At 39.4% G+C, this 19,489-nt stretch overlaps 1 protein-coding gene and 1 long non-coding RNA gene across 5 annotated transcripts in view; one reads left to right on the top strand and one right to left on the bottom strand.

Moving 5' to 3' along the window:
- Window positions 1-5,704, top strand: part of SCG5 (secretogranin V) — a 33,272-nt gene extending 27,568 nt beyond the window's left edge. For all 3 annotated transcript variants that reach the window (XM_015864878.3, XM_015864877.3, XM_085550373.1), the window contains 2 exons: window positions 1,253-1,306; window positions 4,984-5,704. In XM_015864878.3, the coding sequence (XP_015720364.2) occupies window positions 1,253-1,306; window positions 4,984-5,079 (150 nt within the window). In that variant the 3' untranslated portion in view covers window positions 5,080-5,704. The remainder of the gene's footprint in view (window positions 1-1,252; window positions 1,307-4,983) is intronic.
- On the bottom strand, window positions 3,920-18,504 carry LOC116653476 (uncharacterized). 2 transcript variants are annotated; one of them, XR_014947164.1, is made up of 3 exons: window positions 18,254-18,504; window positions 4,566-4,635; window positions 3,988-4,464 (listed from the first exon to the last, which is right to left on the bottom strand). It is a non-coding gene; the product is annotated as an uncharacterized LOC116653476 (long non-coding RNA). The 2 variants fall into 2 exon arrangements; XR_014947163.1 differs by lacking the exon at window positions 18,254-18,504 and having other exon boundaries at window positions 3,920-4,464; window positions 4,566-4,985.
- Between the last annotated feature and the right edge of the window lie 985 nt (window positions 18,505-19,489).

Genomic DNA, 19,489 nt, shown 5'->3' with positions numbered 1-19,489 from the left:
TTGGCCAACTTCATCTCTGTTCCCCTTTGGCACAGTTCGGATAAAATAACTTAGGTTGGGCAAGAGATAGGCCTCGCGAATTTTGGGCTTAATGAACACAAGAAGTACAAAACAGACAATTTTGGCAGATTTCATTGTAACACTTGAAAATGTTTGTTTTTTCTCATATCAAGGCTGTGCAGAGGGTAGAAGTGTTTGGTGAATTTGTCTCGCGCTAGAATTACACTTTCTATTTATATAATCAACATTAGGTCAGTTGTTTATAACAGAATTAATGGTCTTGTTTATACAGTGTTTGGCTTTTATACATGTAATTCTTCTCTCCTTCCATTTTCAGGTTAGGGTCTTGTTTTGTTTTTCTGCATAAAACACAATTGAAACAAAATGTGTTGAGCATGTGTGTGTTATTCCGGACTTTATTAGAATTCACTACTTGTATGAAATATAACAATATGTGGATGCGCTCTTATAAACCGTGGTCAGAGGGGTTTTGTGTGTGTTTTTTTTTCTCATCATCATAACTTTCCTTTCTGCCAAGATGTTTTTGGCAGTTTTTAAAAGGTTTGCCATTAAAAATGTTATGGACCAAATGGTTTTTAGAAACTTTATTGAGGGCACTACTTAAACAAAGGAAGAGTTGGCGCAGAACTCATTTCAGCAGAACTTTGTTCTGGAAAGTGTTGATATCTGGAAGAGAATAAGCAAAGACAACAAAACAGTAGGAATGACACTGAATGCAATTTTAAAAATGAATTAGAAAATCCCTTGTAAAAGGGAAGTATTTTTGCTTCTGTTCTTGTCACCTCAAGTGTACAGAAAAATGTACCAGAAACAGTACTCCCTCTCCCTATCCCCCTCCTCTTATTTATCTTTTCTATTCTTTTTTTTTTTTTCTTTTTAAAAAATGTATACGTATTTATACTGTATAATACATGATGTGGAACTTCCAATCTATGTATGTTGTTATTCGAGCATGTACTTAACATCTTTATTTGTTAAGCACAAACAAAGATACAGTACAGCACAGAAGCAAACTGCAGCTTTGCAATCACTGATGAGCCTGACTGCTCCTGAAGAACTGCAAGTATTTGTTCGGGTTTTCCTGCTAATAATTTGGATAATATCTTTCCCATAAAACTATGTACCCATCTAATCTTGCTTCTGAAATGTTCACATGGCAGTATTTAATAGCAAGAGCGGTATTTGAGAAGAACGTAATGATTTTGATGGCTACATTTCTCTCCCCTTCCAGAGCAAGAATTTACTCTTTGAGAAGATTAACGGTGGTCCAAAAAGAAGAAAGAGGGTGAGTATTGGAATAATTTATAGCCCTTTTATCATCTAGAGTGCTAGCAAGGATAAAATCATATTGTTGAAATGAAAAGTTAGTCTGATGTGTCTGCATTACACCTCAGGTAGTCATAAAGTTGAGAAGTCTCTGTGATAAACTGCTGCAGCATCTCTGTGACTGCCCATGGAGTGTAAGATGTAATTTTCTACATAGCATGTTGTGTTCAGAAGCCACACTTCAATGTAAAGCATTTGTTCATAAACTCTGCATTATTTGTGGAGATCCTGATTGCATATACCCAGTTGAAATTCTTTAAGTTAAAAATTCCTTGAAAACCAAATAAAAAGTTAACTATTTAAAATATTGGCAAAATAAATCACCTCTTCCCATGCATTTCAATATTCTTTTGGTTGTGAGCAGCAGCAGAACTAGCTCTTAAACCAATGTCATTTTATTAACTCACACACCATGATGCAGTTCAGAGTTAAATTCCCAGCTCTGTGTCCTGCTTGCTGGGTGGAGGGTGAGGAGAGTGTTTCTCACCTCTCCAGCCCCAGCATAAAGGAGGAGGAGGTGAATGCTTCGGAGAACTTCTGCATTGTTCACACCACTCCATTCTCTCTTTTTTTTTTTTCTCAGCAGTGTCAGTCTGTCTTTTATCAAAAAATCTCTTTCCGGCAGTCTTTAGTTTTGCTGCTGGTGTAGGAGACAACAAGACTTTACATTACGAAGTCTAACTCTGCCAAAAAGTAGCTTTGTATAATACAGCAGCACAGTTTATACTGTAAATTAAGTAAGTCAAATTGGGTTGAAATAGTTGAAGTGCAAGGGAAGGTGAGTTATTTTTTTATTTATTTATTCAGTTTGTTTTACTTTCAAAAGTAAAGTTAGTTTTTTCCCCAAAAAGGATGGGCTGAATTCTTACTGATTCACACATCACTAGTAATAGATACAGTGCAATCATAAGTTAGTGATCTGCCTTCAGCTCAATGTCTGCCTCCCACTTACCTATCCTTAATTTTCAAGTTTGTTAATAGAAAAAGTGTGGACACCTTATTTTAAGTAAGTCAAGTCTGAATTAGAATTTACTGACTTTTATTTATGCTGACTGACATAATCAAATAGATACAAAAGGAATAATGGATACAGAGACGTGACAGACCTGCGGTCAGGGAAAGCCAAGAATTTAGGAGATGAATCTTCAGCTTCTTGCTTTACAGCAGTTTTTTGTTTGTATTTTTTTTTTCCCTTAGCCCATGTGTACCATTTAGATGTAAATTATTATCATTGCAATCATTTCTCTATTATTTTGTGAGTAATACAGTAATGGTTACTTATGCTGCAATGAACAATTTGGAATTTTCACCACAAGAACAGGTGGGCAGCATAGGGGCGAGAGCAGCAGAGTACTGGGCCGGATTGCAAAGAGCCCACCTGCCTCTCCTCCCACCCCCTGTGCTTCTGTTGGTGCCCTCTGCACAGCAGTGCTTGCTGAAGCCTGCTGCAACAGGCTGCTCTCTGGGATCAGAACAGACCCATTTTTAGACTAAAGCATGTCATGTTTGGAGTTGGGTCGTCCACAGAGAGTAAAGGTGTTGTATCTATCCATACAGCGCTGCAGAGGGGGACTGTGGGATTAGGCAAAACGTCTCTCTCTCTCTCTCTCTCTCTCTATGTACATATTTATGTGGATGTATATAAATACACATCCCCTCCCACACAGATATACCTACGTTTCTTATATATACTGAGTATATGTATGTTTGCTTTTTGCTACTCTGTTAACTATTTGCACTCTGCAGAGTAAATGATGCAGCCTTTAACTAGCGGCTCTCCATTTGCTGAAGCTGGGCACAAGCACGCTCTGATCTATAACCTAGGGTCCTCAGTGTCAGAGTGTTCTGTAACAACAGAATTACACTGGTGTGGACTTGGAGCTGTGTGCAAAGGTACTCACAAACCCCACTGTTTTGAGCTCAGCACAGCTGTATGGAATTAAAAATATTTTAGCCATATCAGCCAGGATTTATGCATTATATTTTGTGTTCCCTTTTGTCTGCTGAGGATTTGTTTTTTAATGTATTCTCATTCTCTTCTACTTTATTTCAAAAAGTAGCTAGCGAGTACCATTCCAAAAAAAGACCAATTAATCTTCCTAAGAATCTTCAAATAATTCCTAGAAGTTTATGCAACAGCTGAATTTCACTAAATTAACATTAAACAGAACTTCTTTTAACAAACACAAACAAATCATTTACATGTGTCTTATTTTTAACAATTTAGAGCATTAAATTAGTGTTAGTTTTATGTTCAAAGATTTTTCCGCATTCATTTCTGGTTCTTACTATTTTTCTGTTTTCACTTGTAGCAAGCAGAGCATTCAGAAACAATACAACAAAGCAAAAGGGCTGTTCTGTGCTCTGATCAAGCATTAATGATCTCTTCCCCAAATAGAGACAAATCCAAGGGCTTAGGCATAAATAGAGACAAATCCCAAAACTTTTCCTGCTCTTACAGATAATTATTTGAATATAAATATTTTGTGCATTTATTAGATTTTTTTTTTTTTGGCCTTATTTTAAACTCACAGGTTTTAGTAAAAGAAGCATCTCAAGAAAAGTAATTTCTATGCTGTAGCATCTTGATGAGAATTAGGAGATACTGGAAACACTGCGTTCCTCCAGAGTTTATAGTTGGAGAGGCAAATGATTTTTATTGTCATCAAAAAGCAGCACTAAACTTTTTGTCTATATCTGTGATGAAGAGAGCATATATTTGAATTTTGTTTACACAGATACAGTGGGTATAAATAATACTTAAGTTTATTTCTGAGTTCTGCAAAACAGCTTGATACTTGCAAATACAGTTAGCACATTTTATTTCATCGGCATAGACAAAATTCAAGCAGAGGCTTTCTACATTACCGTGATGTCCAAACAGTATGAGACAAGGTCTGTTCATCTTCAGTCTCACGTTGGGCTGCTTACATGGTACAAAGTGAAGGCAGGCTCTTGCCAGGGATCTTCTTTCCAGCATTCCCTCCTTCTGGCAATGGTACGAGGCCATTTCCTACGCCAAGGCCTGGCTTGGCTCTGCTTCTGGGCCAGCATTTTTTTTTTTAATCTCTGCATCAAGAAAGGAAGCAAGGATGGGTTTCCCAGTGAGGAGATGTGCTGAAGAAGAGAGAAGAGACATCAGTCAAAGCTGTTGTGGTAACTATATTTTCTCCCAGCTTGAAGTCCACCAGGGAGCAGTGATTTAAGCTGAGATGTACCTGTATGCTCCTGGTGAGTTTTGTCCTGTCCCAAGGATAAGGAGAGTAGACCTGCCACCTCTCTGCCGACCTGGAAAAGGAGGAGCAGAGCACAGAACAGTGTTAGCCCAGCCTGATTGGCACTCAGGGCAGGCCTCCTCTACTTGCCTGCACTGTGGGCTAGGTAGCAGTTAGTTATTCTTACAGTGGATTGGTCTGAATTCTCACACACACAGAGAAATATTAGAAGGAAAAAAAAAAAAAAAAAAAAAAGAAAAAAAAAGCAGTGACTGACTGTAGATTTTCTCTCTGGGAAACATTTCTCTTTTTTTTTTTGGTCTGTAAGTATTTGACAGATAAGAAATATATTCATACATCCACTATCCCTGCTTCTAATAAATAAATAAATAAATATATTTTTTAAATATATTTTTTTCAGAGTGTGAACCCATATCTGCAAGGACAGCGACTGGACAACGTTGTAGCAAAGAAGTCTGTTCCACATTTTTCAGATGAAGACAAGGGTTCTGAATAAGTACAATAAAAATGAATGATGAAAACTCATGCCATCCTCCGCTAGATCGTAATATTGCTTATATATAATCATCTATTAAAATCCTTGTGAATGGCAGCATGTTTATTATTTATATAATTGCAGATGAAAAACAGCTGTATTTATAACAGTATGTTCTCCTAGATAACAAAAATATGGTTCTGTTTTTTGTTAAGCTATGGTAAAAGGACATTTCTGTTGTTTTTATTTTAGTCATGGAGAAAACTTTAAAAATGTTCATCATTTTAATAGCTAACGTGAGGTAAATGGGCTTAATGAGCAGCTTGTAAATAGGAAGATGTAAAAAAAATAAAAATAAAAAAAAAATGCCCTGTCTTACTTTAGCATTTAACCTTAAATGTTACTATGTTTGACACATGAAAATTATAGTTTTATGTTTTGTTCACAAATATTGTTACTTAGCAAAGACAAAGTATTTATCTTAACCAGAGAATTTTGGCTTTTGGTCTATTTTAATAAACATTTAAGCAAGATACAAGGTTTGCAAAGTGACGTTTTCCAAAATATTTCATAGGCTCATCTGTCTCGGTTATTTCTGTGCAAATTTAAAAATTAAAGAGCTTCTTTTTGCATCCATCCACTCAAATATTCTTGTTAGTTTGAATCATTCCTTGTCCCTGAACCTTTTGCACATATTCCTTATATATCAATGAGAATTAATCTCCCCCTCTGTTCTTTTGCCTTAGCAGCAGCATTTGCACTTCATGAAGTGCTTAAATTAATGACCCTGGGAGGCTGTTATCTGTGTTAACGAGGATGTACCAGCGTCCTCCAAATGCAGACCCAGGATGTGAAGGTGACTGCGGCTGATGGTCTGAAAAGCTGTGGTACTTCATAACACTGGTAGCTACAGCTGCTCTGGATGTCACTCTGGGAAGCTGACACCGTCCTTCTACTATCAGAAACTGAGGAACTTCTGTATGGCAGCACACTAAGGTCTGGCTTTCTGGAATGCAAGAATATAAAATCAAATAAGATCTTTGTTATTTTCAGGATGCATCTTAAAACGTATAAGCCCAACAAGGTATATACACTAGACACTGGAACAGCATTAGCTTTCAGCTTTGAAGTTCAGATCTAGGAATAAAACAATAATTGTACAGCTTCCTTTCCTGTCCTACAAAGAGTCATAGTAAAGTAACAGTGATCCGTTAGATAAAACAGATAAGACATTAATGGAAACCAAAGGTCCTAGCTACGTATGATTTAACGTCACAAACATGACTGTGCATAGCACTTGCTTTTTCTGTCCTACCAGTAAGTAATTCATAATAAATGATGCATGCAGAGTGTCATTCCTCTCAAGTTATTTATGGGTGGGTTGCAAAACATAGTTCAGCTTTGAATGGCACTAATACCTTTCATCTTATTTTCACTTTAAAAAAAAAATAAAAATGCTGGAAAACTAAGAGTGGGCTTTATAACTGCGTATGGCATGAAACTGAGGAGTTTTATGAAATGCTGAGTCTCTTCAGCTTTCAGTGCCTTAAAGCAGGGCAAGAGCAGGCCAGTTGCTTGTGGGGTAGGACACATCTACACTTATTACTGTCCTCTCTCCCATTCAATATTCACTCATGCACTGGGAGCTGTGGAGGACCCCAGATTGCCATTCCCATCTTCTGATCCCACAGCCAGTCCTGCTGCTGCCACAAAGGGTTTTGGTTGGCCAGTGCCTCCACTTCCACTGCTAGGAATCCAGCATTTCTTCAGCAGCACAACTCTTACCTACTTTTAAAGAAACTTAAGCTACACTGTGTCCTTGTTATCTACAGTAAAAACCATTTTAATTACAAAAAAAGAAAAAAAAAAAAAAAGGTAATAAAGGTAAAAACCAATAAAGGATGAGTATATGGTAAATATAGGGCAAAAAAAGGGGGAGGCAAAGAGGTAATTTATTCTTAATAGCATCAGAAGTGCTCCAACTGACTTCCACAAGTCAGCTCACAGTTACCAGAGCTGAGGAGCTGCCCTTCCACTTGGGACAGGTGTGCACACAGAAGGCAAAGGAAAACTGCACACCTTAGAACTATTTTTGAGATATTTTTGCCTTAAATACAAGCAAAACAAAACCAAAACAACAGCAACAAAACAAACAAACAAAAAAACCCACCTACTTTTATATATTGCACAATACAGTGCTGTGTTTTGCAGGAACTGTCTGCTAGAAAAAGTCAAATATGGAGCCATACCAGCCACAGTCTGAGTCCATCAGGCAGGCAGCTTTAGTATTCACCCAGAAAAGCTCAATAGCACTACTGTGAAATATTGATTAAATACAGCTATTGCACCATGTTAATGGAGTCTATCAACCTAATTTCAGTTCCTTAATAGAGCTACCTTTCTGAACTGGGATTAGTAGTTCTGTATTCATTAAAAAAAAAAAAAAAAAAAAAAAAGATGCAGAAAAAGATGGTCACCTCTCACAGGTGTAATCATCCCTGCTGCACTCGTTGGGTATGTGAATTAAGGGGCATGAACATACCTATAGTTGTTTAGAATTTTCATTATTTAGAAAAAAAGAAGTTTAGATTTTTTTTTTTTAATAAAACAAGTGTATTAGTTACCTATCATACATTTCAGATAAAATTTGCTGCAGGAATCTATACAGAATAACAGGATTCTGTTGGCAAACGAAACCATGCTGACTGTCTGCATCACACACAGGACCACAAAGTAAAGACAATCTGAACCTTATTCTACTGAAATGTGGTAAACAAATTTAATCTGCAAAACTAATGAAGATATGGGCAGAAAGATAAATACCACCAAGTTTCTGGATTTGCTGTGAATAAAGCAACATTCAAGCCTCTTATTTTTCTAAATGTCAGAAGCTGAGGATGAAGAACTTAAAAAAAATAAATAAATAAATTATACATATATATACAGAGAGAGAGAGAGAGAGAGAAAGGAGAGTTAAAACCATGTCCTCTCAAACCATATCTGTAGCTGGTAGTAGCATGAAACAGTTGAAAAGACTTTGTTTTCATTTTCATTCTGTACAAAACTCAAAACATTTTCTAAGATTTTTCTAACATTTAAATTTGTTGAAAAAAGCCTGTAGCAACATCAACACAAAACAAAGTTGTACACTTCTGGCCTTTTGGCTTGTAAGCTTGTCAAACCAGGTCTTACCTCTTTTGTAGTGATGTCCCGTGAATTAATTTTCAAGCAGATATTTCTTTCTTACATGCCAGTCTGGAATGTCTGGATTGTGAGGCTGCAGAGTTCAAAGATGGTAACTTCTCAGCCAACCTCACAGACTTAGATTTATGGGAGGAGAAAGGGAAAGTGGGCAGATGCTACAACATCTTCTACACAGAAATGTAAACTGTATAAGGACAGTTTCACATGACTCACGGGGAGATGAATGGGTTCGCTGCTTTATTAGCAGTGAATCAGTTTTATTTGGATTCACGCAAGTACCTTCGGTAATCTTAAAATATGTTCAGGAATCATTTCAAACAATGAGACTTCTTTTTAAATAATTAACATGTCCCTTAAAAGGTCCTGCCTGCTCACAGAGACTAAAGCCAAAGGCTTTAGCCTTAGCCAAAGGCACAAGCCTTTAACCATGAGCAAAAATGGTAAGTTCTCTTAAAGTGCTTAGCTGCTTGCAATGATATTCTTACTTGGATGCAAACTAGCTAAAAACTAATAAGAAAGTATAAGGGTGTAATTGCCATCATGAAGGGCCCCATGAACCAAAAATATGTTACAGTATTTTGTCCTAAGCCAAGCTGTCTAAATATGAGACCATGAAAGAGTTAAAGGACCGATTCTCAGGTACATACATGGTCAAGGTCTAACACACCCAAGCCTTCTGCTGTTTGGTGAAGAATGGGGTTGAATTCCAGTTCATGATCCAAATTCACCAGAAGAAGTATGTAGTATCTGCCCACATTTGTTTCATTTATGATGCTAAATGCTTTGCCATGATTCTGTGAATAGCTGCTGGCCACGTGTGCAACACATGGGAGCACAAAAAATCTTAACTGATGTGAATATCATGGCAACAACATTACCGACCAGGACTGAGAGAGCTTGAAAAGTGTCACTAATATCTATGTTTTAGTACATGACACAGGTAGGGAAGGGATGTCCCAAGATGGATGGAACTGAGAATGGCTTCCAAACATAAAGACCTTCTAGACCTGAATCACCTTTTCTTTTTCCTCTAATTCCTGTCACCAAAAGATATGAATACAGCTCTCATTACAACACAGGTCTTTTACATGCAATCGTTGCGTTTCTTCAACCTACTTTGCTCTCCAAGAAAAACAGTCGTGAAAGTTGGTGGTTATGTTTCATTGTAAAGGGAGTGAGGCAAAATAGAATATATAAATGGTGTGCCTCAAATTCACACTCTTTCTTTAACTGGCATCATTCATTTACAAACCATTTAAAACATATAAACACTACAGAAAGACTACTTTTATTCCAGACATTTGTCCCAAACTGATCACCATGTGACAATGTAAGTTTCTTGAGAGCCATTGAAGTCCACCCTTACAGACAGGTCTGGGGGCTTCTTTTAGGTCTGAGCATCCTAATACTTAAGAGCTGCTCACAGAAAGGACATACAGTTTTAGGCTGAATTCAGTCTTAATTTACTTAAATTAAATAATTAAATCTTCATTCTGAGAAGAAAAACAAACAAAAAACCCAAAAGCAACAAAACCAACACAAAACAACAAAACCAACCTAACATACACAGTTCTTCAGAGCGTTACCTAAATCCTAATGTCTAAAAATCATCAAAAAATGTCTGAAACTCAAGGGGTATAAGCCTCATAGGTAAGTGTGGTCCAGAGTCATACTATCGTAGGCAAAACATCTCTCCATATTTAGAAATAAAATAAAATACCACATCATGGCATTTTGTATTTCCAAATGAAGATATACCCATAAAAGAAAAAAAGGCAGGTAATCCAGAGACTGACTAATAATTCATCATTGGTTAATTTTGATTTATATATATATTTTTTAAGAACACTGCAACCAGAAACAAAGTTGATTGCAACATTTTCAGGGGCTCCAATTGTCAGTGTGGTGGCTGTAAGACTTATGGTCCTTGGAGCTGTGTTACTTAATTTGAACTAACAAAATCATCCTTATTGCTGCATAAAATATTTATCAAATAAAAAGAGACATAACTGATTTAAGCAAGTTCTTAAAAAGTCATTATCCTAACACATAAACATTGCTGTAAGTTTACACATAGTCCACAGCTATTGTTTAAATTCCCAAACAACACTCTGACTCAGCTTCTGCAGGGCTACGTACATACACAGGTAATGTGCATGCTGTTAAAAACACAGAAAAGTTCACCCTGCTTCTTCTCCAAGCTATTCTCCAGTTCTGCTGCAGCCTTTCTGAAGACTTCTTTTCAGGAGTTCTCATGAGAACTATCCAACATAAAAGCCATGTGTGCACATTTCTTTCAATTTAAAATATCCACATTATTCCCTACTCTTATAGTTGAGGTGATTTTCTAGTTTCTCTGTCTCTCTAACAGTATCAACCATTTCATGCTGTCCTTTTTTGTTCCCAGCATCAACCTGTAAGACCTCAAAATGACAAGAATTACCCACAAACTTGATGATAACACCTTCAAAGACAGTCTCTGAAATACCAATTGCTCCATAAAAACCCATTGTGTCTATTTTGCTGAACATCTGCAGTACTAGGAGCTACTTCCATTTGACAGATGGTAGAACAGAAGTGAAGAGGTTGAGGGCCAGATCCACTTAAGCCTTAAGTGCCTACACTGCATCTGGTGCAGAACACAAACACTGAAATACGTGATCAGAAGATCCTGCCCCCCTTTACCTTATTCCTTAGGCCGCTGAAGTCTAAACATACCTATACTTTCTTGTCAATGAAGTACCTCATGTATCCAAATGCTGTCAGGTACTCTGTGTGGCAGCTCTCACCTCAGTCTAAGGTGAATATGTGGCATCTGGGTCATGGGCCAACACTCGAGAAAAAATAAAATAAAATAAAATAAAATAAAATAAAATAAAATAAAATAAAATAAAATAAAATAAAATAAAATAAAATAAAATAAAATAAAATAAAATAAAATAAAATAAAATAAAATAAAATAAAATAAAATATTAGCACATTAGCTAATTGAAAAAGGAGCATTTAGGACCTTATCTCCTTATTCACTGTTAGCATTCCAGTGACAAATCTAATTGTGCAAATTTCAGCATGTATGGGGTTTGTTGGTCAATGGCTCCAGCATAGCTAAGAAGCCCTGTTAAGGGTCATGTAATGGACAACTCTGAATAGCAGGACATGTCTGATTATAACCATCTACAGTGCCAAAGCTCAGTCACAGTCTTTACCTCCACATCAGCAGAGATAACTCCTTCCAAGGTGGTTTCGAGTGGAATTCTCCTTCTTTAAATACATAGGGCCAAATACTAAAGTGATTTTCAAAGCTCTCACAAAGGATGGTGGTGGTATACTCAAATAAAGAGTGACTGGGATGTCAAATAAAGCAAACAAGTTGATCTGACATATCAAAACATAAGTATTTGGTTCTCCAAAATGCCTCTCTAAACCAGAAACAAAAGTAGTTACATTTGACTACGATGACTTTATCTAGGAAGCAAGTTTTGTTACACTTGATTCCAACAGTCACTTCCTCTCAGAGGCTTGTGCAGAGGTTTCTCAACAAGTTGTCGCATCTCTTCCCACTGGACTATAAAAGTGCTTTGTGTCTCCAGAAAAATCAAGGTTACAGAACAGACTTATATCAATAAACTAAAGCAAGGAGGAAAAAAAAAGCCAACAAACAAAAAAACTGCACTGGTACATTTTTACTTCACAACAGCTGCCTCAATGCAAAAAAACCTCAGCCTACAGGAAAAACGTTGACAAAAGAAATCATAAGCTCCAAAGACTTTATTCTATTAAGAAGCAGAATTTTCTACTTTGCCACATACCAGTGGAAGATGTCATGTTCATTTCTGGTTTTGCTTGGGTCAGGTCAGAGCAAGAAATAATTACAGAGACATATATTTTTTTAAATGCATCCAATAGCTCTTAATGACACCGATCACAAGGATTCTTTCCTCTAAATGCTTTAATATATTTTGCAAAAGGAAAAATATGTATTTTTTACTGTGAATTCATATGCTCATTTTGAAACCATGACAAGAAATAATAATACCTCCTTCACAAACAGTCTCGTTCCATCTGGTCCAAGACCAAAAAGCCCTGCCACAGTCTGATCTGAAGTGTAATTGATTTGGTCACTTGCAATTTAACTTCTTCGCTTACGTCTTTAGTGCATTAAGATTTCCTGTTTACATTTCCAGACTTTTTAAAAGTGCATCCAAATGTTCCAAGTGTTTGGTGCCTGATTAATTGCAAACACCTAGAAGAGAGCTCCTGAACTATTTGCAGAGCCTCTCCTAACACCAAGTGATTTTACTCATTACCAGGCACACTGCTAAATGTAAAAAGAAATATAACTTAATCAAACTGTGAATGAAAGCAGCTGATGAATTTATAGGCAGCGTGGTTAGTTACAGAACCTAGGATGACAGCTCTTCCATGGCTTTGAACAGCTCCAGAAAAGGGGAAGAATGAGGTCTGCTGTAGCTATATTTGGGGAATAAAGTGAAATAACTTGAAAAATGCTAATTAGAATTCAAGATACTGTAAGAAAGGGAAGGATCAATGAATAAATATCCAACTGCCCTTAGCCAAACAGGCTGAACAGGATACTTCTGACAAGGAAACAGAAGAAGCAAAACAGAGCTGTTGGAAATATCAGGACAAGAGATTTGGCCCCATACTTGCCTGTGTAGTTTCCCAGAACTGATTTTTTTGGCAATTTTTGAAAGAGTAAATTTTTGGTAACCATACAGATAAAAAAAAATATAGACTTTTTGTGCATTTTATTATTACTGTGTTGTTCTGTTATTTCTTCATCTTGCAAAGGTTAACATTCTAATATACACATCTACAGGGAAAGGCACACATACATCACTTCAGGGTCCTTTCGGAAGGCTCTCCTGACTCAGCCCCTGGGTTTTTGCATGCGCTTCACTTTATACAGTCTGAATAGTTCACTGAAAACAAAGGCGGGCATCTGTCAGGTCCCTACAGGATTGGGGCCTCAATCTCTGTTTAAAAAAAAAATAATATGGAAGTGTGCGCATAAGACCACCTTCCTCAGCAAAGGATTTAACCGCGTGTTTGCATTTATGCATATAGTTGAAATGCTGTTAAAATCAACACAGCCTGCAGGGTTGCCGCCTTATCTTCAGCAGCTTTTTTAGATAACCGCAAGAGGTTAAAACACTCCTTTGTCTGCCTGTAGATTTTTACTTTTTTTGTCCACAGCAATGAAAACTTGGCTTATTCTCTGGAAATAGCTTTTTTTTATTGTGGGGAATTGCAGAAGTCAGAAGGCCTTCTTCCCCATTTAAAGCTTTTAGAAACTTAAATGGATGCATTCAGGCATGGAGACACAAAAGGTAAAAATAAAAAATAAAATTAAAATTAAAATTGTCTTCCCAGATTCACATTAACTCCCAGCTTCTCTTACTACAATTAACTGCTTATCTCATTGTGAGTTTGGTACTGAACTAGCCTTAATGATTTACTACAAATCAATTCTGGCTCCTTCGAAAACTCTGTTCACTTTCACAGGGGAAATGGAGGCGGTGAGAAAATTGCTGTGAGTGAAGGGAGTGGGAGGGTTCTTGTGCCTCTTATGCATTGTCGTCGTCTTGACGCAGAGACCATCCAAACACAACATGGCAGTAAGGACAGGCTCTGTTTCTTACTACCTCCTCCCTAGGAATGTGTTAGCGTTCACTCAGAGAAGAAGATGAACACAATGGTTTCACAGAGCTCTTCCCTTCCCGTAACACAGCAGTCGTGTTTGTCTCACTGCATTTCAAATATAAAAGGCAGAAGTTGCACACGGTCTAAATAAGTTGTCACAGCCTGAAGAGGGCTGACATTCCTTCATTCCTGCAAAGCCACTTCTTTATCTGGCATTCTGTTTTTACCTAGGTGTTGCCAGGAAAAACAAAAACAGATAAGATGTGAATTTTAAGAAGAGGGCAATGGGAAAGCATACAACCCAAACTAAAAACCTTATGAACCCTCATATATCATGAAACATTTCTCCTGCTTTCGTTACTCCTTTTTCTTTTGCAACAGACAGTAAGTGGTAGAGCCAGGAGAAGCCCAGGTTTCAGCTTCCAGTCACTTCACCTAGCTGCACAGCCAGCATCACACTCTGGGGTGCTGCACCAAGCTGTAACACAGAGCTCTCCTTCAGTTCTGTGCAGAATGGCTGCACCCCATGTTGCTACAGCACAGCACTGTTCAGCACCATGGCAGGGCAGCAATGCTCTGCCAGAACTGCCCAAGGCACATCTACACAGGTTCTGAAAGCACATGCAATCTGTCTGAGATGCTGCCACCCACACCTGGGATGCAGCACAGCACAGGAAGGAATCCGTTCATTTTGCAGAATAACTGGAAACTCTATTTCATACCTGTCATGTCATTGAGCAAAATATGTAAGCAAATAAAACCCCAGGCTCCTTTGATGCCTCCTTCCTAATACCCAGCCACAGCTTTAAGCTATATTGGCCTCTGAGCTCCAGAGTGCTGAGTGGAGTCACCTACAGGCATGCTGCTCCAGAACCATCCAGAATGTAGAACCCATCAGCAGACACCTCCCCCAGGTCCTGCAGCCAGTACCACCATGAAGGATGTTTAAAGCAAATGCAGAAGGGCAGAAGTATCTTTCAGAGCTATTTTATGGCTTTTATTTTCTTGGCGATTTTTTCTCTAGCCAACAAATACCAAGGATGAATTTAAAAAACAAACAAACAAACAAACCAAACAAAAAAGACCTAAAAAAACCCCCAACAAAACAGTGGAAACAGAAATAAAAGGTAAGTTTGACCAACTGTATTTCCTCATTTGGTATGAAAGTTCATACTTGTCCAACAGTCAAACTTCATCTTAGTAAAATAAGCTTTTCTAAATCGCTTTTGAAAAATAGTCACATATGGGATGCATTATATACGTAGGTGTTTTCAGGTCAGAAAACATATTTTTATTCTATGTCTGCAGCACACAGTGCTGTGGATTCTGGTGAGTGACCATGGCTCCTAGGTGCAGAGAGCATTACAAGCACACAACCTGACTGTACACATATTATATTTGAAACAAGAAAGCTTTTCAGACATCCCAGGACACCATTCCTTTCAGAGCTGGAGAAGCTTTTAAAGTGTTTGAAGTGAAGCGAGCAATTTTATCTTAAAACAACTTATACTTTTGATTTCCTATGTCCTATTTCTGAGCACTCATAAATGAAATGCACGTATACGTCTAGACAAAGTGATATTTTGAAAAAACAATAGCAAAGTTTAAAAAAAACACAACCAACCAACACCAATAAACATTACCCCTTGCTTATTTTTTAATCATTCTGTTGATGAAAATCTATAATTAAAATAATGACGTTCTGTCAATCTAAATGTGAAGCATAGTCTGGAGACTGTTTATCCATTAGACTCTATGAAAAAATTATCGTAATTCACACTAGCTTCAGCTTTTCATATATTATTTTATATTGTTTGATACAAAGTATAATGTTGAGATAAAAATTCAGCAACTCAATGTATATGAAGGGAATTTTTTGGTTTTTTTACATAATAATCTCCACCAGAATAAATAGTAAAATGTCTGAAAAAGAACCCAGGACTGGTACATTAACAAAGGGCTCTGAAAGCACAGGAAGTCTTCCCTTATTTTATGTCATTTATTACTCTTTGCCTGCTTAAATAAAATGTCTGAAATAAAAAGTGAAAACCCTTTTTCCATACTGACTGATAACACAAAAATTATAGAGTCATTTAGGCTGGAAAAGACCACAAAGTTTATCTGGCCCAGATATCTGCCCATCACCACCATGCCCACTAAACCACATCCTTCAGTGCTGTACTTCCATGTTTCCTCATCAGTGATGATAAGAGGGATAATCACCTCCCTCCTCCTGCTGACTACATTATTTTTAATACAGGCCAGGATGCCATTGGCCTTTTTGCTTACTTGGGCACCTGGCTGGCTCATGTTCAGCTGGCTGTCAAATAACAGCCCCAGATCCTCTTCCTTCCACATGGCTTTTCTTACATCTCTCTGGGCAGACTACCCAACATGCACTGCATACAGCCTTGCTTATGCATGGATTGCTCTCAAGGCGCCACTCATCTCATTCTTCTTGGACGTCAGGAACCAGATGTGTTCACCACCCAAAGGACACAGTGCCCATAAAACAATGACACCTCTCATTTCTGTGAGCATGTCCTGCAAAACACATTCCCAAAGCCAGGCCCCTCTACAGATCACATATCTTCCAGGGCAGCTGGGAACACCTGTGCCCAGCTTCCAAACACAAGAGCTGACTGCAAGCCCAAAGTGGAAAGTTATGGTCATACTGGAGGCTTAGATTAGATATTAGGAAGAAATTTTTCATTCAGCGGGTGGTGAGGCACAGGTACAGGCTGATCAGAGAAGCTGTAGATGCCCCATCCCTGGATGAATTCAAGGCCAGGTTGGATGGGGTCCTGGGCAGCCTGAGCTGATGGGTGGATGCACACATTCACATTTTCCCCTTCAAAACACATAAGCAGACTGGCTTGGAATTACTGTTCTTGAATGTTACTGCCAGAGAGGAAGTTTCTCATGTTGCTGCCATATAAAAACACTGAAAGCATCAGTCATTTTGTCATCAGCAGCTAAGTTCTATGCGCACCTTTAGCTCCTCCTCTGTAACTGAGTGCCAGACACATGGCCCTGCACATCACACTGCATTCCGTGCAGCAGAGTTGTCTAGAGCCCAGGTGAGGTGTCCATTCTCCTGCCTCCCCTGAGCTGGAGGGATGTGCCCAATAGTGTTTGGATTTGGGGTGCATTACGGCCAGCTCCTTCACTGACAGAACTTGGTGACATCTCCCTGAAGTTATTGTAAGTGATTCCAATGTGCTCAAGAGGAGGATCTGGCCCCTGTCAGGCCCTGGCTCCTCTGCAAAGGCTTTTAATGAGGCGCCAACTGTCCTGGCAGGGAGGAGGCACTGAGCAGAGCTCAGAGGCAGTGGTAGCAGACAGGAGCTCAGCCCAATAACATTCTTCTATGCAAGAATTAAGTACAGCACTTCTTTTAAGCTTAAAACAATTGTTACTGTTCCACTAAAACAAAGAACAACTCACACGCTAAATACCAGCAAGAAATGGGAGAGGAAATGAAACAAACAAACCAACCAAACCAACAAAAAAAACATCAGTGAGAAGGAAGCTGGATCCAGCCAGGCTGGCAGTACGTGCTGCCATCGCACCATGGCATCACTCTTCTTCAGCCCCAACCTATGCCACAGAAACGTCCGTATTCCCATAGGACTGCTCTACACTAAGCACTCAGTGCAGAAGGGCTTCAGCCAACAGCACTGCTGGGCCTCAGCACAATGCCAGGTGCACCCACTACCTTGAAGAGATCCCCATCTCCGCTCAGGGTCTGACAGCGCAGCTCCATTCAGGCAGAGAGTGTTGTGCTACAGAACCAAGTAGTTGAAGAGATACAAATTTCTAAGCTAGAGATGACCTAGATACCTGATGCTAAAAAAAAAACAATGGACAAAATAAAAGCTTTCCCCTGCTTCCCTCAACCATTAAGAAATAAACATAACGTCAATGATTCTTCTTTTCTGCCATCTATTTTTTACCTCTACCTTCATCCATCTGATGGAAACACATATGGCTACAGCCATTTGCTTTCCTGGTCCACCAGCAGCAGCCCCACTGTGGCCCTAGGGAATAGCCTAGCCCTAAGGTTGTTCAGAGACACAGAACATGAGGGGATCAAGGCCACTGTTCCACACAGCAGTACCACCACCAGACTTAACAAAGGAGAAGCACATAAAGGCTGTGAGCACACTGAGAGGTGGGAATCATCACTTTCTCTCCAGATTCAGAAAGAAGGACCCCAGCTAATTAAAAACATTCATGAAGTCTAATAGTGCTTTTTTGAGCAAAATAACGAAAAATCCTAAAAATTCCCCAAGCCTCTCCTTCCATCCATCTAGATGTCACTTACTGTGATTCTCTGCCAGTAGTCCTTTCCTTCTTCATTGTATTTGAACTGCAGTGCCCCCGCACACCAGCGCATTCTCGCACTCATACTGCAATCAACCATGGCATGGCTGCAGCCTCTACAGCACTTCTATGTGCTGCTGGTCAAGGAACAGATATTTTTTTCTCACTAGGTTATTGCCAACCATGTGTGTGAATGAAAATAAAAGGAATAATTTGCCAGTATACTGAGCATTCACCTCTGTAGCTGGCACTGAGTGGAGCCCTAATAAGGAGCCAGCTGGTGCTGAGGGCTCTGAACGATCAGCACCTGGCATCTTGCCTGGGCCTGGCATCCTTAAAGCAGCAGATCCTTTTAGTTTAATTTCAATACGTCCTCCCCATCTACAAAAATGGGGATAACACAAATCTGTTTGCTAGATCTGCACCTCTCTCTGGCCCCAAGGTGAGCTGAAGCCACCGAGGTGCCTCGTGGTTCGAGCTCACATCGGAAACCAGGGAAACAACAGCAGATTGTTGCATCAAGACCTGCAGCAAGACGCCAAAGGGCCAGGGGAGCCGGAGCCGGGCAGCAGCGGGCAGCCCACGGCATGGCCTCTAGCCGGGCTGAGCTCTCGGCCCCGACGGGCAGGCGACTCAGGGATGTCAACCTCGCGGGATGGCCGAGGTGCCCGCGGCCCTCTGAGAGACAAGCGGGAGGAAAAGCCCACCCGAGGTGTCCCGCCTCTTGTGGGCAACTGGGGAAAAAAAAAAAAAAAGAAAGAAAAAAGAAAAAAAAAAAGGGGGAAAGGCTTTCAGTGATACAGAGCTACGAGTGCGGCTTTCCCTCTACCTTTCTTTTTGTTGTTTGTTTGTTTGTTTGCCACACTTTCAGAAGCAAACCTCAGTGGTGGCACTGGGGCCAGGAAGGCCGCTGCCTCCCTCCCTCTGGAGCCGGACGGGTCCGAGCTTTGCCCAGCGGGGCCGCGGCTCTGGGCAGAGGGAACGGGAAGGGAGCAGGCGGGGCCAGGGGGAGCTCTTCTTAAATGTCATGCTTTAATGAGGATGGAAAATGTGAATTTTCTGTAGGTTCCAGATAAAATTCCTCGGGGTGGTGACCTTAACAGCGATTCTCCTAAAATAAAGTAGTCGACTGTTTATATGCACGCCAGAGAGCTTTCCCTAGTGGAAGTTTATGGAAGCGTTAAAGGGGGCGGAGGCGCTTGTCCAATGATCTGGAGGGGCTTGGAGCGGAGACTTC

This window comes from Coturnix japonica, chromosome 5, assembly GCF_054131305.1.
Source record: "Coturnix japonica strain WE chromosome 5, WE-NBRP24, whole genome shotgun sequence".
In the NCBI taxonomy this organism is placed as follows: domain Eukaryota; kingdom Metazoa; phylum Chordata; class Aves; order Galliformes; family Phasianidae; genus Coturnix; species Coturnix japonica.
The sequence above is the reverse complement of the archived record's forward strand: the minus strand, read 5'-3'. Positions and strand labels throughout refer to the sequence as shown.